The 25,205-nt window shown below is 37.1% G+C and overlaps 1 protein-coding gene across 1 annotated transcript in view; it reads left to right on the top strand.

Moving 5' to 3' along the window:
- Positions 1-25,205, top strand: part of RB1 (RB transcriptional corepressor 1) — a 181,577-nt gene that overhangs the window by 41,950 nt on the left and 114,422 nt on the right. The window contains exons 6-13 of the mRNA XM_036746636.1: positions 341-408; positions 4,674-4,784; positions 12,237-12,385; positions 15,073-15,150; positions 22,244-22,353; positions 23,674-23,751; positions 24,704-24,791; positions 25,081-25,197. Of these exons, the coding sequence (XP_036602531.1) occupies positions 341-408; positions 4,674-4,784; positions 12,237-12,385; positions 15,073-15,150; positions 22,244-22,353; positions 23,674-23,751; positions 24,704-24,791; positions 25,081-25,197 (799 nt within the window). The remainder of the gene's footprint in view (positions 1-340; positions 409-4,673; positions 4,785-12,236; positions 12,386-15,072; positions 15,151-22,243; positions 22,354-23,673; positions 23,752-24,703; positions 24,792-25,080; positions 25,198-25,205) is intronic.

Raw genomic sequence — 25,205 nt, 5'->3', positions numbered from 1 at the left:
TCCTAGAAATGACTGATGACAAAAGGCTTCAATAAAATTTACCTATTTTTTTTTTAAATTACATAAAGCCAAGGCAAAATTTGAACATTGGATCTTCTCTCCCCTGTCTCATGTAATAGTCTGCTAAGATTTTGAACCTTCACTATAGCACATGTGACTTGACTTATCACAGAAACAGTGCATATTTGCCTGTGTGGGCAGAATTTTCTAGCATTAAAAATAAATGGTTTTAAAAAGGTAATATGCTCTATTGCATGTTTCTTACCCCTAGATTTGGCTTTATAGTATCCCTTGTATCATTATAAATTTTTCTTTTTTTTTCCTGTGGTCTGTTTACTAGGATATCTTCTGAAATAAATTCTATGTTGGTGCTAAAAGTTTCTTGGATCTTGTTTTTGTTGGCTAAAGGTAAATTTATTATATTTATCAAATTAATCTGTTTAAAGTACTTTGCAACATCTTAAGCATTATATAAATGTGAGCTATTATTGTTTATCAAATGATTATACCTCGCATGTATCTCTGAGGTCATCTAGCCCAACCTTTACCTGAAGAAAAATCCCTTCCAAAATATCCCCAACAAAGGCACTGAGCTGTTGCATGAGACCTCAAGATAGGAACCTACTAATCTCCAAAGTAACCTATTCCATCTGGGGATAGCTTCAGTCACTGAGAAGTATTTTTCCTTATAAAGCAAACCTACATCTTCTCCGCAAATCCATCCCCTTCCTCCACCAGTTTCTTCCAAGTTATATCTTTTAAATACTTGAAGATAGCTTCATGTCTCCTTTAAGACTTCTCTTTAAACATCCCTGATTCCTTCAACTGCTCCTTACCTTACTGACTTTTTAATGGATATTCTTCAGCTTGTCAAGGTCCTCCCTAAAATGTAGTACTCAGTACTTTTAACCCAATGCTCTAAATGTAGTCTGATCAAGGTAGAGTACAATAAGTCCAACACTTCCCTTTTTCTTGGACTCTTTTCTTCTCTTAATGCATTCCTAGGTTGCATTAACTTTTTTGGCTGTCATATTTTTGACTTATATTAAGCTTGTAGGTCAGTAAAACCCCTAAAACCTTTTTAGATGAACTATTGTCTAGTGGTATACCTCTCCCATCTCATTCCTGTGGAGTTAATTTTTTGAAACCAAGTATAGAACTTAAATTTATCTCTTTTAGACTTAATTATATTAAGTCATATATCCCATCCATCACTGTTGCCATTTAAATCTTTTTGGACTTGACTGGCATCCAGTATCTTGACTGATACAGCTTTGTGTCATCTGCAAACTTGATAAGCATGTGTAACAACGATGTTACTTGCAGCTGCTCTGGGGGTGTAAGACCAATAACACCAGTATATAGGAGGGCTGCTAGTACAGGTTCTTTGACCTGCTTTTCTAGAGGAAAACAACTTTAAAGGGGTCAACAATCATACTTTAATCAAATATATATAAAGTTCTCTTAATTCAAGGGAAAAGTCAGCACCCTGAACTTCAGAGAAAATACAAACAGAAATTACAAGCAGAAATTATATAAACAGAGCAAATACAAATAGCAAAGACCAACAAACAGGGCTTCCAACTGTCTGACCAAAAGCAACACATACATAGTTACCAGAGAGAGAAGCACTAACATCTGGGTTTTTCAAAGCTGGGGGCGCTCCTTAATGGCTACCCAGAGTCTCATCTGTATACATCACATGAACACTTCCCATGAGTGAGTCCCGAAGCAAAATGCTAACCTTAGAGTATATATACACTTCTTCAGGGTCAGAGGGCATCACAAACTCTCGTGACCCAGGCTCATATGACTCAAACTCATGTGATTTAGGCTTCCATGTGATTTAAGGAGGTCACATAGGCCTGTTAATGGATGGGAAAGATCTTCCCATTAAGCAAAAATACATTAACAATACAGCATGCCATCTATGTATTCATTGAAATCATTGATAAAGTTGTTGAATAGCACAGAATTGACATGCCTGGAGTACTAACCTTGAGACCTGCCTAAAAGCTGATTGACTGTTATGATTGAATTTAGCCATTTACATAGCTACCAACTATACTATTATCTGGCCTACATCTCTCCACCTTGTCCACTAGCCTAACATGTGAGACTGTGTCAGGTGTTTTGCTGACATCTAGGTACACTGTGTCTGTAGGATTCCCCTAATCTAACAGTCTAGTAACCTTCAAAAGAGGAAATGAGGTTAATGGGGAATGACTCTTTTCTTTATGTAGTCTTGCTGAGGCAGTATGGTAGAACAGAAAGAGTACTGGCACTTAGAGTCAGGACTTCTGAGTTTTCATTCTGGCTCTGCCACTCACTACCATCGTAACTGGGTACAGCCAAGTCTTGATTAGTACAAATGATGAATCCTGTGAAATGGCCACATAATTAGAACTACACCATTCAAAGTTTTAATTATTTATAAACTATGGTAGTTGATTCTAGCCAAGTGAAAATATGTGGTAAATATTGAATAATGCAACCCTTTCACTGGATTCATTATTCATGTCTCCTAAGCAGGACCTTAACTGTATTTCATTTCCCCTCTCTGGGCCTCTGCTTCCTTATCTGTAAAATGAAGGGGCTGGGTTAGTTGATCTTTGTGATTCATTAACTTTTAGTGAATTCTGCTTTAATTTCTAAATACTCACAAGCTATTCTGTTAGTAATGTTCTATAATATTGCAAGAAATAGCAATCAAACTGATACTCTGTCTATATTGTACAGACTTCCTTCTGTCATTGCTGCTTTCTAATTGGAGTAACACTTCTAGTTCTCCAGACTTGCAGTGTCTCTCCTATTCTCCATGATCTTTAAAAAGATGCCTGACAATGGCTCAGTCTTGTCTGCCACTTCTTTCAGTAACCTGGGATGTAGTTCATCAGGGTCGACAGATGTGAATTTGTGAGGACAGCTAGGTATTTTCTTACTATATTCCTGCTTATCTTGAATTTTAGTTTCCTTAGAGATCATTCTCCTTGGAAGAAACAATAGAAAGAAAATTTCAGTTTGGTCTTGCCTGTTCTACAGCATCAGCATTATCATTACCCTATCCACAGTCCAGTACTATCTGGATTAGTAGTATGTTCACATGTGGAAACTATATTTTCTCATTATGCATTTTGTTTTCCTTTGAGCAATTTATATAGACTTATGTAGTAGGATGTAAGTATCTAGTTCACTTTATTGTCTGTGGAGCTGTCATAAAGACTTAACTAGAAGCATGACTTTGGAAAAGTTGTTTAACTTCTTTGAGCCTCAGTTTCCTAATCCCTAAAATAGAAATAATAATATTGTATTCTCTGTTTCATAGAATTGTTGTATACAAAATGCTTTGTAAACTTTAAAGAACTATTTAATTGTGAGTTTTTCAAATGTCATATATTGACCAATAATGATTGCTGTATATCCTTGAAAATAACTGTAGTATATACATCTTAGAAGCCAAATTTGGGGTACATAGCAGTGTATTGCATGTTTCCATACTCTGCTCACAGATTTTCAAAGCCTGCTTGAAATGTATTTCTGATACGCACTCAGGTGGGTAAATGTGTATGTATATGTATATATGCTGTAAATGTATATATGTATGCGTATATGCATAGCCCTATGCAGGTATCTGAAATATATTTTACCTCTTTGTAAAATAGTAAACATTCATCTAGTGGAGGGAAGGGAAGAGAATGAACGTTTACATAGCTCCTACTACGTACCAGGAACTATGATAAGTGTTTCATAAATATTATTTCATTTGATTCTGACAACAATTCTGTGTTATCCCCATTTTAAAGTTTGGGAAATAGGCAAACAGAGGTTAATGACTTGCTCAAGATCACATAGCTAGTTAGTGTATGAAGATGGATTTAAACTTAGGTCTTTCTGACGCTAGGCCCAGCTCACTATCACTGCACTACCTAGTTGCCCTCTTAATATTGGTTAATACAGTGAATTAGAACTTGTTGATCTTAATCACTAGACTTAATGAAAAATGTGAACTTTTATTTCCAAAGGAGCACTGTGTTTTTGTGAAAAGTTTTAGTTTTAAGCTTTAAGAGGTTAAAAAACTGCACTAAGAATTTTGTAATAATATACCTATACGCATATACATATATTTGTAAGTGTGTGTATATATATCTCTGTGTACACATATATACTATATGCATATGTGTGTATATCTATCCATCTATACAATATTATATATATGTATAATATCTGTTATTGTCACCTTAGAATACAAGCTTTTGGGGGACAGATGTTATTATACTTTTTATAGTGCTTATGTTTTTCTGTATAGTTTACATATGTAAATATATACATGCTTACAACATTGGAGGCAGCATGGTACAAAGGAAAAATTACTCACTCTGGAATGAGAGGATCTTAGTTCAAATCCTAATGCTGATACTTGCTACCTACATATGTGACATTGGGTAGGTCTCTGTGAGCCTCAGAATCCTCATCAGCAAAATGAAGGGATTGGACTAGGTGGCCTCTGAGGTCTCTTCCAGCTCCAAATCTTATAAATAGATAATTTGAAATATATTTTATCTTTTTGCAAAATGATAAACATTACTTGAGTATGGTTAATATACTAAACTTTTTACAACTTATTGATCTTAATCACTAGACAATTTTAAAAAGGCAACTCTTTTTATTTCTAGGGGAAGTATTGCAGATGGAAGATGATCTAGTGATTTCATTCCAGTTAATGTTGTGTGTCCTTGACTATTTTATCAAACTCTCACCTCCTGCAGTGCTCAAGGAGCCATATAGTAAGTGGTCTTATTCACTATTACTAGATATTGAATAGGTATTTTTCTCATTGATTATGTTCATATCATTTTGTGAAATCTGAAATTCTGACCTTAAATAAAAATCTGAAAATAAACTAAAAAGAACTGAAATTCTGACCTTAAATAAAAAAGAAAAAAATGTAATTTAACATTTTATGATATAAATATATATACACATATGTATGTTTATATACCTATATTAAAATTAGACTGGTGGCATGGGGTACAAGTGTACATTTTATATGAGTAATAGCTTATCTGCTTTTTCTTATTGCAGTTTATTGTATGTGACTGACCTTTCTGAGTATGAGCTACTATTGCCCTTCACTTTAGTGAGTAATGAAATAAATATATTTAAATTAAAATAATACCCATTCTTAAACATTAAAAAGATTTTGACCAAAGACTGGGCTTTGGTTTGTATTAGTTGAAGCTGAATGGCATGAATTTGTATTGTAATAAATATAGTTGTGGGATTTGGTCCATCTGTGTTCAGTAGTTCATGAGGAGGTGGTTGGTGGGAATAATCCAGGGCTGAAATTTGGCAAGAGTAGAGTGGCAATAAGATATGGGGGCAAGGAATTCTAGAAGAGCGTAGAGTTAAAATATCTGACTATTGGATTGAGATTGGTGAGGGAGGAAAGTGAAGTCAGAGCTGAGGAAATTGTCTGAGAAATTGTGGAGGGCTGGAGAGATTGCATGTCTTGATGAGGATGAAGTATTAGGTTTAGGAGGGAGGAAGCGTAAGATGAGGTAGAATGATAGGAAGTTATGGTCAGATAGGGAAATTTCAGACTTTCTAATTAGGAAGTGGAACATTGTAAGTAATGGTAAAATCTAATGCGTGGCCATACCTATGTGTGTCTGAGGTGGAGAAAAGAAGTAGGTCATGGAATTTAAGGAAACCGAGGAATAGGAAAGTTAGAGACTATTTGTGTGATACTCAAGTTCCCTAGTGTAAGGGTAGGAGTTGATGAGGAAAGGTTTTTGGTGAGCCAGATGCTGAATTCTTTGAGAAAGAAGAGCGAATGACCTGTGTATTACAGTCACTAATATTTGGATAGGATGGGAAATTTTGATTGAATGTTTTCCAAAGGAGTTTGAAAGGTTGCAGAGTGATGGAGATAAAGTTGAAGTCTGAAAGTGACAGTGGGGAGCAAGGAGTATCCTCATTCCTCCTCTAGGACCAGTGTGGGGGGATTAAGGGTTGAGCAATGATAGGAGGTGTATAGCCAGTACTAGAGAGGATAGGCAGGAACACAGTGTTGTGAAAGGAGCTAGATTTAAGTAAGGGCTAGTAAATGGGAGGCATGTGAAAGAAAGAGATCCAGGATAAAGAGAAATTTTTTTATCCTCAAATGGGCATAGTGGATAGGATGGGCAACATGGGAGTGGGAAATGGGTGAGGTAGGGTTGAGATGATAGGAATGAAAGAATGGGAGGAGAGGGCTAGAAATAGTTTAATCTTAACTTTTTTTATTAGTACATTCATAGGTAGAGAAATAGGAGAAGACATACAGGTTATAATGGTTGGCAGATGGATGGTAAAGCCCATTGTCTCCAGGGAGTGTTGCAGAAGGTGCTAGGCTGGGCCTTTGTCAAAGTTTGGCCTGACCTGTGGCTGTAGGTTCTCCTGCTCTTCTACAGTGGTGTCTGGTGGAGGAAGTAGAGTGGTGGTGGTGGTGGTGGTTGTCCTGCCCACCTCCAACCCCTGGAGGTTACCTTCCCCTTTAACTTCCATGGCTAACCTTTCTCTGCAGTGCCCCACAGTGCTGGTCTGCTGGGCAGTGGTGGTTCTGTTGGCTAGGACTGGGTCTGGGATTGGCCAGCTTGTTCTTGCTTATGTTCATACTATAGAGTGGCTTGTAGAAGCGGCAGGAGATGGTGGGGAGGGGCAGGTTGTGAGTTCTTGAGTATTTCCTCCCCTATCCCCCTGGCAGAGGATGCTGGTCAGCTGGGCTTGGGCCTAGGTTTAGCCCTTACTTACCAGCATATTCTTACATAGTTAATACCTCCCCATTAGGTTATAGACCTCTGAAAGGCAGAATTGCTTCATTCTTTGTATTTGTACATAGTACAGTGCCCAACACATAGTAAGTATTTAATAAACTGATTGATTAGTAGATGGAAGGCCTTGCTTGGTAAGACCAAGGTGGAAGGTACTTAAGCTTAACACCATGAAGTACTAAATAAGATGTTTCTTCTGCTCTGAGGCAATATATTTTGTACTAAGCATACATATAAGATAAATTGACATTATCACATGAACTGCAAAAATTTAGTTGTTTTTAGTTTCTGCAGGATTTTATTTCTCTTTTTCTATTTTATTATTTTCAACATTGATTTCCACAAGATTTTGAGTTACAAATTTTCTCCCCTCCTCCCCACTCCAAGATGGCATATATTATGATTTCCCCGTTCCCCAGTCAGCCCTCCCTTCTGTCACCCCCCGATTCCCTTTCCCCTTGCTTTCTTGTAGGACAGGATAGATTTCTATGCCCCATTCCCTATGTATCTTAGTTCTCTGTTGCATGCAAAAAACAACTTTTTCTTTTGAGCATCTGATTTTAAAACTTTGAGTTCCGAATTCTCTCCCCTCTTCCCTTCCCACCCACCCTCCCTAAGAAGGCAAGCAATTCAGCATAGGCCACACATGTATCATTATGTAAAACACTTCCACAATACTCATATTGTGAAAGACTAACTATATTTTCCTCTATCCTATCCTGTCTCCCTTGATTCTGTCCCTTTTCAAAAGTGTTTGCTTTTGATTACCTCCTTCCCCTATCTGCCCTCCATTCTATTATCCCCCTTTTTTATCCCCTTCCCCCTACTTTCCTGTGAAGTAAGATACCCAATTGAGTGTGTATTTTATTCTCTCCTCAAGTCAAATCCAATGAGAGCAAGATTCACTCATTCCCCTTCACCTGCCCCCTCTTCCCTTCCAACAGAACTGCTTTTTCTTGCCACTTTTATGTGAGATAATTTACCCCATTCTACCTCTCCCTTTCTCCCTCTCTCAATATATTCCTCTCTCATCCCTTAATTTTATTTTATATTTTTAGATATCATCCCTTCATATTCAGCTCACCCCGTGCCCTCTGTCTATATATATATGTATATTCCCTTCAACTACCCTAATAATGAGAAAGGTCTAGTGAATTACACACATCATCTTTCCATGTAGGAATGTAAACAAAACAGTTCAACTTCAGTAAGTCCCTTATGATTTCTCTTTCTTGCTTACCTTTTCATGCTTCTCTTGATTCTTGTGTTTTGAAAGTCAAAGTCAAATTTTCCATTTAGTTCTGGTCTTTTCACTGAGAAAGCTTGAAAGTCCTCTATTTTATTGAAAGTCAGTATTTTGCCATGGTGCATCATACTCAGTTTTGCTGGGTAGTTGATTCTTGGTTTTAATTCTAGCTCCTTTGACCTCTGGAGTATCATATTCCAAGCCCTTTGGTCCCTTAATGTAGAAGCTGCTAGATCTTGTGTTATCCTGATTGTGTTTCCACAACATTCAAATTGTTTCTTTCTGGCTGCTTGCAGTATTTTCTCCTTGACCTGGGAACTCTGGAATTTGGCTATAATATTCCTAGGAGAGTTTTCTTTTGGGGATCTTTTTCAAGAGGCGAGTGGTAGATTGTTTCAATTTCTATTTTAGCCTCTGGCTCTAGAATATCAGGGCAGTTCTCCTAGTCTCTTTTTTTTGATCATGGCTTTCAGGTAGTTCAATAATTTTTAAATTATCTCTCCTAGATCTATTTTCCAGGTCAGTGGTTTTTCCAGTGAGATATTTGACATTGTCTTCCATTTTCTCATTCCTTTGGTTCTGTTTTATAATATCTTGATTTCTCATAAAGTCATTAGCTTCCATTTGCTCCAATCTAATTTTTAAGGTGGTATTTTCTTCAGTGGTCTTTTGGACCTCCTTTTCCATTTGGCTAATTCTGCCTTTCAAGGCATTCTTCTCCTCATTGGCTTTTTGGAGCTCTTTTGCCATTTGGGTTAGTCTATTTTTTAAGGTGTTATTTTCTTCAGTATTTTTTTGGGTCTCCTTTAGCAAGTAATTGACTTGTTTTTCATGGTTTTCTTGCATCACTCTCATTTCTCTTCCCAGTTTTTCCTCTGCTTCTCTTACTTGCTTTTCTAAATCCTTTTTGAGCTCTTCCATGGCCTGAGACCAGTTCATGTTTTTCTTGGAGGCTTTTGATGTAGGCTCTTTTACTTTGTTGACTTCTTCTGGCTATATGTTTTCATCTTTGTTACCAAAAAAAAGATTCTAGAGTCTGCGTCTGTGTCCTTTTTTGCTGCCTGGCCATGTTCCCAGCCAACTACTTGACCTTTGAGCTTTTTGTCAGGGTATGACTGCTTGTAGAGAGTGCTTTGTCCCAAGCTTTAGGGGCTGCACTGCTGTTTTCAGAGCTACTTCTACTCCACTGTCACTGCAAGTTCTGCCACAGCAGCACTCCACCTCCCGCAAAAACTGCCAATCAGGATTGTGACCCAGATCCAGGCAGGGCAAAGCAAGCCCTGCACTCCCACTCTGGTCTGCCACTTGATTCCTCCCACTGCGTGAGCCAGGGACTCCAGAAGCAGCTGACACTGGAACTCTGGAAGTAGCTGCTGGAACTTCCTGCTGCTGCTGCTGCACCATGCACCATCTCCACCACCCCCAGGGCTGGGGTCGGACTACTTTCTAACCTGATCTAGAAGTTTTCCCACTAACCTTGGTCTTTGGTGTTTGTGGGTTGAGAAGTATGGTAACTGCCACAGCTCAGTGATTCATGGCCCAAAGGCCTGTTCTTGCCCGACTCCCGGTCTGGTCTGTCCTGGCACAGCCCATGCTGGGCTGCACTCTGCTCCCAGCACTGTGTGATAGACCCTTCCCAGCGACCATCCAGGCCATCCTGGGCTGGAGACATGCTTTCCTTTGCTATTTCATGGGTTCCATAGCTCTAGAATTTGTTCAGAGCCATTTTTTACAGGGTTTGGAGGGATTTGGGGGAGAGCTTAACAAGTCCCTGCTTTCTAGCCACCATCTTGGTTCCTCCCTGCCCCCCAGGATTGGTTTCTCTTAACATATTCATCATCATCAATTATATTAGTATTGTTAGCTCTGGCACTCTTTCTTTTCGTGGCCCACTTTGTTTCTCTTTCTTATATCCAAAGAGAGCCAGAGCTGTAGAATAACATGGCACAAATACAAATAAAATATAATACTTGATACCTTTATCATAATTTACTATTATATGTAGATTCCTCCTTGTTCTAGCAGATAGCTATAAGGATCATCTTCTAGAAATAGTACAACCTGTTTCTACTTAGTGTATGGATTCCACTCTCCTTCCATCTTCTTGGTACTCAAAGACATTAGTCTTTCTTTATTCCTATCAAATGTCTTGCTTTCATCAATCTTGGATGTCCTGCCATTGTTTTTTATTATATAGCCATTAATGTGGGCAAGTTAGCTTTTCTAAGTACTATTTATCCTTGAGTTCACATTTTTATCACTTGCCAATAGCTATAATAATTCCTTATTACTCTCTTTTTCTTCCTCCCTTCTTTAGTTAATTCCATTTCTGAGATAACTACTCTTCAGTGTTTGTAATGTAGGCACATCTCCAGCAAAACAGCTATTTGGAAAGGAATGGAAGGAATCCTCTTAGCATCACTGAAACCACCGGGGCCATTATCAAACTTTTGTGTCTTTAGATCTGAGCCAGTTTTGCCCAGGCCTCAGTCGATCCAGACTAGCCAGTTAAACTCCTCAGCTTCTATAAATTGTATTTATACATCTGTTATAAGGATATTTCAATTTCTCACCAAGAGGTTGGCCCACCATGTGATGATTTTGGGAGAGAGACTATCTCATTAAACTCTATTAAGATATAGAGGGCTTGGGGGCAGCTAGGTAGCACAGTGAGTAGGGCACCGGCCCTGGAGTCAGGAGGACCTGACTTCAAATCTGGTCTCAGACACTTGACACTCTTACTAGCTGTGTGAGTTTGGGCAAGTCACTTAACCCCAATTGTCCTGCCTTCCTGTTTTAACAACCCAGCTAGCAGCTTCTCTGGGGGAGTAAGATCCCTCCCCCCACAGCCGGCACCAGGGGGCTGCCAGGACCCAGGAAGCTGCCGGGAAAGTACAGGTTCTTTTTATCTGCTTAAACAAGGAAAGCATGGTGAAGGGGTTGACCAGCTTACTTTAATCCAGCATTCACTTAGCATACAGACAACATTCATTTAGTTCAGGGGAAAAAACACCAGCATTCAGTTAGTTCAGGGGAGCATACAGACAAGCATCAAGAGACAGACCAAATACAGATTCATTGGCTTACTTCAGGGGAAAAACCAGCACCCTGAGGTTCAAAACATTCATTTAGTTCGGGGGAAAAACAAACCAGCACCCCGAACCTCAAAAACAAAATACAAACAAATTACAAATATCAACAGACAGACCCAATACAACTCATAGTTACCAACATCTGGGCTCAGCCTGAGAGCAAGGGCTGGCCCAGAGTCACGCTTGCTTGCTGCTGCTTCCCACACCAACCGGAAAAGGAAAGAGAGCTTCAAGCTGTCCTCTCCCCTCTTATAGGGTTTTTGACATCATCAGACGCCGCCTAAATGACCAGGGCCGATTGGTTCTTGACTTGGCCCCTCCCCCTAGCGTAGACATTAACACCTCCCCTCAGCCAGCCCCATGACTCATCACACAGGAAGTTTTCTGCTTCCTGACATGCTCTCTGGGCTTCCTGCCCCGGAAGAGCAAGCCACAGCATCCAGAGGCTCAATGAGGTAAGCTGAGTCATTCAAAGAAAACAAAGGCCATTCTGGTTACACTTCCCCTTCCCCCCCTCCACCAAAATGTCTTTTATATGTTCTCTGCCACACTACAAACTCATTGCCTGAATCGGTTTGTAAACCAAATCCCTACTTTTTCTCCTTTGTCACACTACTAACTTGAGTGTGGGGCACTGTAAATTTGCCATTGGTTTAGTCTAAGGGCTAGATGAGGGGTGGGGAACCTGCAGACTCAAGGCCACATGTGGCCTTTTAGGTCTTTGGGTGCAGCTTTTTGACTGAGTCCAAGTTTTACAGAACAAATCCTTTTTATTAAGGGGATTTGTTCTGTGAAGTTTGGATTCCGTCAAAGCGCCGCACTTGAGGACCAACCTAGAGGGCCACTTGTGGCCTCGAGGATGCAGGTTCCCTACCTTTGGGCTACATATTGACAAAAGCTCTTTCGAGCCCCTAGCTTGTATGCTTAAAATATGAAATAGCAAGTTTTATTCTTGTGAGGAAGAATGGGTTGGAGGTAGGATAATTAAACTAATAGTCTTTTTGATAAGTTCTATTATTATGTCAAATGTTTCATTACATAGAGCAAGGAATGTATTAGTATTTATGGCCTATTTTGTTATTACAGAAACCGCAGTGAGTACATTATCTATTAATGGTTCACCCAGAACACCAAGGAGAGGTCAAAACAGGAGTGCACGGACAGCAAGACAACCAGAGACTGACACGAGAGTCATTGAAGTTCTTTGTAAAGAGCATGAATGTAATATAGATGAGGTAATTTTTACATCATTTTCTCTGAAAGTAAAATTGGGTCTAGGTGCAAATTTTGCTTTACCATAGGTTTTTTGTTCTGTATTTGTGATGAATATAATTATATCAAATTTTTTAAAAGAATAAATTGTTATTGCTATCTTTGGTTTTTAAATTCAATCTAATAAACATTTATTAAATGCCTACTATGTGCCAGGCACTGTGGTAAGCACTGGAGATACAATTAGTAAAAAGAAGGACAGTCCCTTCCCTAAAGGAACTTACACTCTAAAAGAGAAGACAACATACAAAAAGGAGGCAGGAAAGCTGGGGTGGGGGGCGGGGGAAGGGAGAGGCAGAAATGGGATGCAAATGGAGACCCACTGCTAGGGCATCTTGCTCTGTGGAAGTTGAGACCCAGCAGAGCAGCAGATAAAAAGTAGATTGAACTGAGAGTCCAGTTTCTGGGAGGAGTTCAGTCTTCCACCCTCTACCCCTCCAATCAGTGGGGAGAGGAAGCTGGGGGAGGTGGTGTCAATTAAAGCTTGAGATAACAGCATGGTGGTGAGTTTAGAAGTGATGAGCTTATGGAGGGAGGGGGGAACTTGCTGTAGCTTTGCTCCTTGAGGTTGAAACCATGCAGAGCAGCAGAGGAAAAGTGAAGTGAATTGAGAGCCCAGTTAATGCCCTCTATAAAGAAAGGAAGAGAAAACATATAAAGAAAACCACATCAAATATAATTAAAAAAAGGCTTGGTGTTGAATGTAATGTTCCACACCTGTGGATTCCCAACTCTCCAAAGGAGAGGAAGGAGTTGTCTTCTCTTACTGCTTCTTGGGGCAAAGCTTAGTCATTATAATTTTGTAATATTCAGTTTTGATTGTTTTGTTGTAGTCATTGTGTGTAATGTTTTCTTTGGGCTGTCAATGGACGTACTTTGTTTCTAGTTCTTTTTTGATAACAAAAAAATGCTCTGATAAATATTTTGCTCTATGTGGAGCCTTTCTTTTTGTCATTGATCTCCTTGGGGTATATGCTTAGCAGTGGCATCTCTGGGTAGCTCTCCTGAATATCCTTTTCTCTTTTCCCCTGCTAGCCTCTATACTTAGTCAGGGATGCACAGACTGACTCATAGGCTTGTTCTTGAGAATTTCACAGGAATTCACATTCTGCAGCAGATAATTGTCTGCACACTCCACACCCTTTCTTATCCTCTATCCTGTTGCAACAAACAGTAGTCCTTGATGGGGAGGAGTTTAAGGAGAGGGGAGGATCAGTCAGTTTGTCCATAAACATTGATTAATATTTACTACTATGTGCCAAATACAAAGAGACAGTCCCTGTCTCTCAAGGAGCTTAAAATCTAATGGGGGACAACAACATACAAAAGGAAGCTGAAAATTAAGGGGGTTGGGGTAAGGAAAGGGGCATAATGAAGTCTGATGAAGTACAAAGAAGTCCAAAAGAGTGCAAAGCCATGGGAAATGAAGAGATGGCTGGCTTGAGTTCCTTTTTTTTTCTTAATTTTTAATAGTATTTTTTCAATTATATGTACAGGCAGTTTTTAGTACTCATTTTTACAAAATTTTGAGTTCAAAATTTTTCTCCCTCTGTCTCTCCCCTTCCCCTAAAATGGTAAGCAATTTGATATAGGTTATATCTGTGCAAAAAGTAAAACATATTTCCATATTAGTCACATTTGTGAAAGAACAAACAGACCCAATAGGAGAAAAACCACGTGAAAAATAAAGTGAAAATAGCATGCTTTGATCTGCATTCAGAGTCCATCAGTTTTTTCTCTGGATGTGGATAGCATTTTTCCATCTTGCATCCTCTGTAATTGTCTTAGACCATTGTGTTACTGAGAAGAACTAAGTCATTTGTAGTTGATCATCATACAGTGTTGCTGTTACTGTGTACAATGTTTTCCTGGTTCTGCTCATTTCACTTTGCATCAACTCATATAAGTTTTTCCAGGTTTTTCTGAAACCTACTTGCTCATTTCTTATTGCACAATAGTATTCCATTACATTCATATACCACAGCTTGTTCAGCCCTTCTCCAATGATGGACATCCCCTCAATTTCCTATTTTTTGCCACTACAAACATTGCTGCTGTAAATATTTTTGTATGTGTAGGTCCTTTCCCCTTTTTTATGACCTCTTTGGGATACAGACCTAATGGTGGTATTGCTAGATCAAAGAGTCTGCACAGTGCTAAGCGCTGAGGTTACAAATAGAAAAGTCAGTCCTTGCTCTCAAGGAGCTCATGTTCTAATAGGAGAGACAACACATATGGAAAGTTTCAGCTGCATATCAAATGGAAAGGTCCTATGGTTCTTAGGGTGCAGCAGTAAAGCAGATGGTAATACATCTTTTTTCATGTCATTTTTACTGATAAATCATGTCAATATCTGATGCTGAACCATTTTTTATGCCAAGTACTTTGGTGACAAGAACTTGCTCTTTTGAGTCCTTAGTAGCAGTGGCTGTAGCACCTTCAGGAGCAGTTGCCAGGCTACATTTCTGCAGGGGTTGCTTCTGAGTATTAGCTGTAATGTATAATTATTAACCAAATATGTAGATAATTATCCTTTGAGTCTAGTGTTTCTAAAGTTAATATAAATGATAGAATTGAAACAAATGGGCAGTGAATAATTACGTTTTAAAAAACAATCTTAGTGGTAATGTTCTAATTTGGTTTTTTTCAGGTAAAAAATGTATATTTCAAAAACTTTCTACCCTTCCTGAAGTCTCTTGGTATTGCAGCTTCCAATGGACTACCAGAGGTAAGCTAAAAGATTTTTTTTCCCAAAAAACTGATGTACCCTCTGATTTATTATAGTTTTCTAACATCCTTGAGTATACTTTGCAGTATATCATATCTTCTAACCAAGTAATGAAATTTTTTCCGGAGGATTGATACATGTTGTGCAAAAAAAACTCTTTACATGTGAGATGTAAAGAATTATGCCACATTTATAAATTTCCTAAGTATTATCTTTTTTATTTGGATATATTAGTCTCCCTGTAGTTTTCTTTAAAGCACCAGATTAAGGCTTCTAAATTTCTAGTTTTCATTTAAAAATGTTTAAATAATGTTTTAAAATGGTTTTGCTAAACATCTTTATATATGTAATAATTCAAAAATGATTATTTGTAATTTCCTTTGAAATTATATTTCATATTTGAAGTACAAAAGCAAAGACAGAGAAAGGAAAGTGTTGTACTGACTCCAGTCCTATTTAGTTAGCTTTAGGATAATAGGATCCCCAGAACTCAACCCAGGGCTTTTACAATTTCTGCTTTTTCCACTTTTAGTAGATTTATGTGGAAGAGGCATTTATCAAATGAAATCTTGCTTCTCAGAAACTCTTTGTCCAAGCACCTTGGGTGTTTTTTCAATCTAACTTTATATTCTAGCTTTAAGGTTTTCCATCACTTTCTTGTCTCTAGACCCCATACTCTGATTTGTTGATTCCTCTGTTGTGTTAGGAGGATTGAAGGATCCATTTCTGTCTCCTTTATACTCTCACAATGGGGAGATTACTGAGCACCCTTTGGGGTGGGTGGTTTGGTTGGACTTTGGGATAGAAGTAAATAACAGACTGAGTTTTATAGCATGAGCAAGAGGATGTAGTTTGGAGACATTAGTCCTGAGAAGTAGCTTTAGGAGGTGAAGGAAGCAAATAGGTAACCTAGAAAAGTTGTAGAGAGAAGTACTGATTGATGAAATATTTAACCCTACACTGATTGTGACTAAAATGACAGAGAGGGGAAGGGGTAAGGTGGAGGCTAGTAGGGCCTGGGTGGGGCTATTGGGTCAGGTGAGTGCTTTGTGGTAATATTGTTAATGCTTACTTCAGAATAACTATCGTGGTAGGGAAGAAGAGGACACAGTGGGAAGGTTCTGGGAAATCATTTTATATATTCAAATTTAAATATTTTAGTTACTAAGTCATTATTGTAATTCATAGCTATATTGAGAATCATAGCTAAAATCATTCCAATTTTGACTTTATAATTAAGATAATGGCATGTGGATTATGTAACATATAAAGCAAATTAGGCATTTGGAAATTTTTCTAAATTCTAGGTCAGTTGAGGTCTGTTTATCAAATATATTTTTAAATACATTTACATATCGAATACAGTGTATTAGCTGCTTTGAAGAAATTTTAGTAAGTAAAGATTAAATTAAACTTTTAATTTATGAACAGTAGAAGGCAATGGAGAAAGATGAAGTGGATTATTAGAAATTATGGTATAGAGTCATGGGAAAAAAGGAGAAATAAACTTATCAGATTATGATTGATGTGACTGGGTAATTTTTCCATGTTTAGTTTTAAATTTGTGATTAATTATTGCTATACACAAACTGCTCTACAGATGCGGCAGAGCTTCAGTACAAGTAGTAGCATATCCTCTAGGGAGGCAGGGAAAGGAGAGGAAGTGAGGGAAGGAAGCCCAAGTGCCATCCCACCTGAGGTATTGCAATAGTAATAATAGCTCTTTGAAGCAACAGATGGCCAAATGTGCTATACATGTTTGCTGTATATTTCAAACACTAACATTAATATGGTGATTTAAAAATAATTTGCATTGTACAATATCATGAGAATTTTGATCTCTTGAATTTCTGAAGCTGATTACATGGGATTTTGCTTGCCTCTCCCAATGCCAAGTCCTGGAAACATTTCTGAATAAATGTCTGCTTAACACACCTAAAATGACCCTATAATTCTCATGTTAGTGACTTTTTCTCAAGCATAATTTGAAAAAGATGTGACTTGAAACTTTATTTTAATAAACTGTTCTTTCTCATTTATGTAATTATTCACCATGCAGAAGATAGCATAGATGATGTTTTTGCTGGATTGTGGATGGGAATAAACCTGTGGGCAACTTTATAAACAGAAATGATGGCTTAAATTTTGAAATAAAAATTATTCTAAGGAGAGATTTCTGCCATGTTTATAAATGTTAAGATTTAATTTCAAATTGACATGCAATAGCACTTTTTAAAAAATGTTTTCTTTAAAATTGCCATAGAGTAGAAGAACATCACAGCGAAAATAACATGAATTGGAAAGAGAGGGAAATATTGTTTCTTTTTCCTCTTTTAAAAAGTATTAGAAACTTAACTAGTGCTCAGCACAATTTCTGACACTTAGTAAGTGCTATATAAATGCTTATTCCCTTCCCCTTCCCAACTCCTATCCCCTTAACCATCATCCCTTAACTCTTTTGGGCCACAGTTTCCACATCTGGAACATGACCTGGAAAAATATAACAATATTTCATCCAGTGATTCTAATCTCAACTGGGCCCTCAAGGTAGTAAGGCAAACATCCTATTCCTCTCTAATTGATTCACTATCCTATTCTCCATGGCAGCTGTTCTAAACTTTCCTAGGCCTCTTCAGGCTTCCCATGCTACAACCTCTACCCTCTCAGCTGAAGATCTTGCCTCATGAATAATTAGAGGCCATTTGCCAAGAGCTCCCTTTCTCCCCTCCTCATCTCATATTCAGACATCTTCTCCTCCTCTTTCCCACTTCACTGTTGTTTATAATGAAGAGGTGGCCTTTCTCCTTGTCAAAGCCAACCCTAATCCTGTTCCTCCCCAAACCTTCATCCCAGCCATCTCTTCATTTTCCACCTGGCTACACTGCTCCAGACTTCGTCAGGCCCTCATTCTGAGTACCTTTTGTCTTCTGCTCTTCTTCAGCTTCATTTTTTGTGTTGTCTTCTGCTGTTGCTTCTTAAGGGCAGGGACTATCCTTCTTTTCTGTATTTGTATCCTCAGCTCTTAGCACAGTGCTTGGCACTTAATAAATGTTTATTAATTGGCCACTTCTGGCCCCTTTCCTTGCCAAAGCTAACTCCTCTACATGCACATTTGGATCTCTCCCCACAATCTTTTCCAGAAAATTAAACCCACTTTTTATCTTCACTCTCCATCTCTCCCTCACTGCTGTTTTCTTCCCAGATTCCTACAAAAATCCCTTAATTGATCCTGTCCTTCCCACTATATCTCTCCTAAATTCTTCAAGAAAATTATTTATACTAGGTATTTCTGTTTTCACTATTCCTAACCTTGATAACTTGGCTTCTTTGACCAAATCATTCAAATGAAACTGCCCTCTCCACAGTTCCCAGTGATCACTTAATTACTAAGTCTAATGGCCTTTTCTCAATCCTGATTCTTCTTTACCTGTCTGTAGCACTTAACAGTGTTGATCACCTCCTGGACACTCTTTCCTCTCTAGGTTTTTATGACAGTGCTTTCTTCTGGTTCTCCTCCATCTGTCCTGCCATTCCTTCTTAGTTTCTATTGATTCTTCATTCATGTCACTCTCACTGATCATGGATGTCTCCCAAGGCTGTCCTTTTTGCTTTGTCACACTGACTGGGTGAGCTCATTATCTCTCATGGGTTCAGTTATCATCCAGTGCACTGATTCTCAGGTCTGCCTGTCTAGCTCTAGTCTCTCTGCCAATCCACAGGCACATATCTCCAACTGCCTCTTGAATGTTTTGAACTGGACGTCTTATAGGCACCTTCAAACAGAACTCATTATCTATCCTCCTCAAAACTTTTCCTTTCTGAACTTACCTATTACTATTCAAGATAGCATCATTCTGCTAGTCACCCAAACCCTCAAACTTGGCGTCATCTTCCACTCCTCACTCTCACAGACTGCATGTATGCGATCAGTTGCTAAACCATGTCATTTTTCCTTTTACAATACCTGACATAAAAACACAACCCTAATTCAGGCCCTCATCACCTCTTTCCTAGACTATCACCAATAGCCTTCTAACTTGTCTCCGTGCTTAAAGTCTCTCCTCTCTCTACTCCATCCTCTACTCAACTGCTAAGGTGACTTTTCTAAAGTGTAAGTTTAACTATGTCACTGTAATACCCACCTCCACCTCCTTCCATTGAATTCTAGTGGCTCCTTCTGACCTCTAGGATCAAACATAACCTCTGGTATTTAAAGCTCTTCATAACCTGGCTCCTTCTTGCCTTTCCAGTCTTCTTATACTTGACTTCTTTCCACACACTCCATGAGCTCATCTACTTGAAGTTCTTTGAACACAATATTCCATCACCTGTCTCTGAACCTTTGCCTTGGCTGTGCTCTGCCTCCTAGTTTCACTGGCTTCCCTCAAGACTCAGCTCAAATCTCATCTTCCAGGCCTCCTCAGCTCCTAATGCTTCTGCTTTCAGGCTGCCTTCCATCTATTTGCTCTGTGTTAGTATGTACCTGGTTATTTACATGTTCTCTCTACCATTAGCATGTAAGCTTCTTGAGGACAAGGACTTTTTTTTTTTTTTGCTTTTCTTAGTATTCCTAGTGCTTAGCAGAATGCCTGGCACATAGTAAGTGCTTATTAAATGACTATTGATTGACTGAATAAACACAAACATTTCTGTACAAGAACAGAAGACAGAGAAAGAGGTTATATCTGATGATCAGAGTTCAGAAAGAATGGCATTGATGTTATCTAATAGAGAATTGACCTGTAGAATGTCAAACTGGGAGAGAAATGAGCTCATTTCAGCTTTATTTTCAGATTGTCTTAATTTTGAGAAAAATAATTAGTAAGAATGTTACAAATGCTAAAAACATTATTCATTCCATAAGCACTTTTTAATATGTACCTACTCTGTTCCAGTCACTGCACTAAGTGTTGGGGATGAACTTGTATTCTTTGGGGGGAGATAACATATAAAATTTATACAAGGTGTATTTTGTGGACAGAGGGTATTGGCAGATAAGAGTGATTACAAAAGGCTTTGTTTGGAAGGTCTCGTTTCATTAGAGTTTTGGAGGAAGAAATGAAGGGAGAGCGCATTGCAGGTATGGTGCCCACCTTGTGTGAAGGTGGTGGGAGGTGGAGGGTATGAGGAACAGCTGGAGTGTCGGTCTTGCTGAACCCCAGAGTGTTCAAGAAGAGAATAAAGTAGTGTGAGTATAGAAAGCTTGATTGCAGCCAGGATGTGAAAGGCTTTAAAAGCTAAGGAGTAGTTAACTCCTATGTCCCCAATGCTGTATTTCCTCACTCTCACCTCCTAGAATCCCTGAAGCAGCACCTGTTACCTGAAGCCTTTTCTGGTCTCCTCAACTGTAGTGCTTTCCTCCCTTACTGCCTTGTGTTTATTCTCTTTAATACACACACACACACACACACGCACACACGCACACACACACGCACACGCACGCACACACACACACACAGAGATGTGTTTTTATATGAGAATGTAAGCTTGTTGAGAGTAGGGATTATTTCTTTGTATTTGTATCCTTAGAACCTAGTGATAATTCCTGGTTCATAGATGGTGTTTGTTCCATTTCAATGATTGATAAAATAAAAATATTTATTTCGATAACACAAGTTAGTTAAGTTTATATGAAGTAATCTATATAGAACTGTTCAGCAGCAGACTTCTCAGCCCCTTTAAATACAGGCTTGCTATCTTTCCCTTACCTGCTAGTGGTTCCATGCCAATTTAATTGTTTTCAGAAGCTAAATATAAGCTATTGTTGAAAACAAGTATTAAATTTTTCTTTAGAGCCTTTTGGTACTGGAGGTCTAAATGCCCCCAAGTGATTCTTAGGCTCTTAAATTCTCTGGCCTAATCTCATATTCTTTAGCCTCCCTTTCAAAGAAATAGTATTTCTTTGTATTACAAAGAAACAGGTTTATGTTTCTCTCTGCTTTCTTTCAAGACCTTCTGAACTACCTTTAAGGAAGGCAGGTGATGTTATTTTTGTTATCCAGGTACTCTAAATTTCTTCATTTGAAGTTGTTACCTTCATTTTTTTAAAGGGGTTAACTAATTCAGGAGTGCTTAACCTGGACCCTCTGTGGTTGTTGAAAAAAAAAATTGACAATTATTTCCTGAATAATTGGTTTCCTTTGGAATCTATGTAATTTGTTTTATGCATTTAACGACATTATCTGAGAAAGGGTCCATAGATTTCACTAGACCAAAGGAGTCCATGATGAAAAAAAGGTTAGGAAGCTGTGGATTAGATGTTTATTTCTTCTATACAATTTAAAATGAAATATATTTAAATAATTAAATTTTGTCTTCCATAATCATTTCTACATTTCTCCCTATTCACAACATTCTCCTCCCACCACTAATCTGATAAATAGCAATAGATGTGAACCCAAGGCATCTCACTGAGGAAAAATGTTAAATACGATGTTATTCAACAATAATTTTAAAAATCAGTTACATATTTTAGGAGAAGAAACTTAATTGGTAGAGTTAATGTAAATAACACTGTGATTGAGGCAGTTGAGAAGTGTGTATCAACATTTAGGATTTTGTAGAGTGGGTCATATTCTATTGAGGGTACTTGTATTGCCTAAGTATATCTCTGGGATGTTTGACTGAAGGGAGTTACTTGAAGCCAAAGGATTATGGGAATAGTGTTGGAATATATGCAGACTTGTTAAGGGTTTGAAAAATGACAACATGTTGAAAAGGTTTAAAGTGTATCATATTCATAAAAATTAGATTACTTCATTTTGGGGGTATCGTTTGCTAGATCTTGGCATTTTTTTGGTTAAAAAAAAGCAAAATCTATTGTAATTTACATTATTGGTTGCTCTACAAGTTAATTAGCCAATGTGTGAACATATATTAGCCTAAAAAACTTGAAGCTATATATTTTAAATATATTTTTTTTGCAAATCATCTTTAGATCAACCATATTTATGCTGCATGGATTTTTAATATATAAAATTCAATGTACATTTTATTATTGTTAAAATTCTTGAATCAAAATGTGCTTCCATATATTGATATATATATTCATATATATAATTCACTTAAAATATTAATTTTCTCCTTTTTTGAGGTTGAAAATCTCTCTAAACAATATGAAGAAATTTACCTTAAAAACAAAGATATGGATGCAAGACTCTTTCTAGATCATGATAAAACTCTTCAAGTTGATTCCATTGATAGGTATGCCACATATTTGTAATTCTGTATGTAAAAGGCAAATTTTTATTTTTATTTGTTGATATTCTTTAGATATCTTAAAAAGAGACTTAAAAAGAAACTAGCAACCCCAAAAGGATGACAATATGCTAGTTTTCCTGGCATGTATTTTAGTAGGCAATTTAGATAGAAATGTTATTTAGAGTAACTTAACAAAAAAAAAATCCTTGGCCATTAACAAATGTTCCAAAAGAAGGTTATTGTTATATTTGGATTTTACAACCAGAGTACTTCTTTTCACTCTTTCTTTTCTTCTTCTCAGTTATAGGATTATATGGGGGATGGGGAGAAATGGCTTCTATTTATATAAACCAAATATATCAACAACTTTCCTTTTGTATGTTTTTCATACAAAAGATGTTTAAGGTGTTTTTAAGGAATTTTTTAAAAATATACTATCAAAAATAATCTCCCAACTATTTCATTACTTGGTCACTTTTTAAGCATAAAAGCCTTATCTCAAATTCTTACGTAAATAAAATCAAGTTTTTAAAAATAACCGAATTCTAAGGTTGGAATTCTTGAAAATACTATATAACATTTTGATTTTGTGATCATATTGAACTTTAGTATCTCCTTTCATTTTCACATGAAATTCCATTGTAACGAGCCTCTGGCATGAAATTGCTTTATATAGGGTATTCCAAAAATCTTAGTACAGTTAAATTCAGAATATCACCTAAGTTAAAACAATACTTACTTTCAAAATGTGGTTTCTCCTGTAACTTAAGAATGACATCATGATAGAAGATGAACTTTTATGTCTTTTGAACCTTGGTTTGCTTAATAGTACTATTAAAGAGAAAATAAATCTGACACTTAAGTTCTTAGAAGATTATTATTATATCTGCATTTCAGGTACTTAGTGAAATATTTTCTAGAAATACATATATAAGTAACCCTGCTAAAATCAGAAATCATAATCCTCTTCCAGGCAGGTTTATTTTCATGTTTTATTGATTAAAAAAACCATCAATACAATTCCTTCTTCAACTTCTACTCACACACATGTAATAGAATTCTTGTAACAAAGAGAAACAGTTAAAGTAGACATGTCTGATGTTACATTCAGGCAGATTATTCATGGGTCCATATACTATCACTTATTTTTATTGCAGTTTTCTTCGTACAATTCAATTAAACAATAAATAAGATTTAATTGGTTGAAGAAAGTATTATTTTGTTCTTTTGACCTGTATGGAAGAACTTGTAAGTTTCATCAGTTCACTTCTTTTCAGGATCAAGGACTTTGTGTTAAATAGTGACATTTTTGTCCTTTTGTAGTTTTGAAATGGAGAGTACACCAAGAAAAAATCATCCTGATGAAGAGATGCCTCTAATTCCTCCACAGACTCCTGTTAGGTATAGGTCTTCTATTTTTTTTTAACTTTTTACTATTATTCTTTATGTAGCATTTACTGTTTTGTTGGTGCTTAAATACTTCGGGCATAGTGGGAAATGACCTGAGAATTTACCCTAGAATCAAGAGTACTGGTTTCTAGATTGGGCCTTTCCGCTGGACTTAGTTGTGTAACCCTGGACAGGTCACTTAACTGCTCCTTTACTGTATCCTCTTTTGTAAAACGAGAGATTGATGCTTTCTGATGTATCTTCCAGTTAAACATTTTCTTATCCTCTACAATTAGACATACTTTTGCTCAACTCCTCTCCTATCCACAATTTTCAAACTAGTTGTAAAGCACATTTATATAGTGCTTTGGAGTTCTTAAAGCGCTTGCCATATCTGTTATCTCAAAAATAGAAACTATTTGAAGTAAAACCAAAGCTATGAGGGATTTGAGGGGATCAACTTCAAGTGATGAATGCTGAAATTATCTGGGACTAATGTTTCTATATTTCTTTACATATTCATTTTGAAGGTCTCTAGTAAGGGGACCTCCACCAGAACACTACTTTAACTAATAGAGTAGCTTCTAATACTTACTGACAGTTGTTCATGTTTAAATGGTGCCACTTTATACGAGTTTAACTAATTTTCCCCCAAAACAAAATATCATTGTATGTTAAAATTATTGTTAAATTTCTCACTGATATAATTTTATTAATAAACTAATTATGCATTTAGAAATATACTGGCTAATATATTGAGATAGATGTCCAGTTTAATTATATCTTTTAAACAGTAGCTATTCATACTATTCTTTGTGGAGTGTGTGTGTTTTAGGAAGCTGGTGGAACACAAATTGAGATAGTGAGTTTGCAGATCAGGTTTAAGTTTGTCAGATAAGTAATTTTTCCTTTTACTATTTCTTCAGGACTTAGCATTTTTTACTTTTTATTTCTTTTCCTTCAGGGCTGTCATGAATACTATCCAACAGTTGGTGATGATACTAAATTCAGCAAGTGATCAACCATCAGAAAATCTTATTTCTTATTTCAATGTAAGATTGCATTCTGCCTTGAGCCAAAATGTAATGAATGACAGACAATGCATTTGTTCTATTTTGATGGCAGTGTATGAATCAGCATTTATCTGAGATATTTTATAAAGATATTTGAATCTGAAAGTTTGAACATTAGATATCTAGGATTTTCAGGATTTATTTGTGACTGCCTTTAAATTACTATTTAACATTAATCAAGTCATAGTGAATAATTTCTAAATTAAGGAATATTCCTTAGATAATTAATCATTTTTAAATCATTTTTTCCTTTTGTTTTTCTGTAAAGAATTGCACTGTCAATCCTAAGGAAAGTATCCTGAAAAGAGTTGAGAATATTGGACGCATCTTTAAAGAGAAATTTGCTGAGGCTGTTGGACAGGGATGTGCAGAAATTGGATCACAGGTAGCAAT

Source organism: Trichosurus vulpecula, chromosome 2 (genome assembly GCF_011100635.1).
Source record: "Trichosurus vulpecula isolate mTriVul1 chromosome 2, mTriVul1.pri, whole genome shotgun sequence".
NCBI classification, from domain to species: domain Eukaryota; kingdom Metazoa; phylum Chordata; class Mammalia; order Diprotodontia; family Phalangeridae; genus Trichosurus; species Trichosurus vulpecula.
Note: the sequence above shows the minus strand (reverse complement) of the source record. Positions and strands in the feature narration are given on the sequence as shown.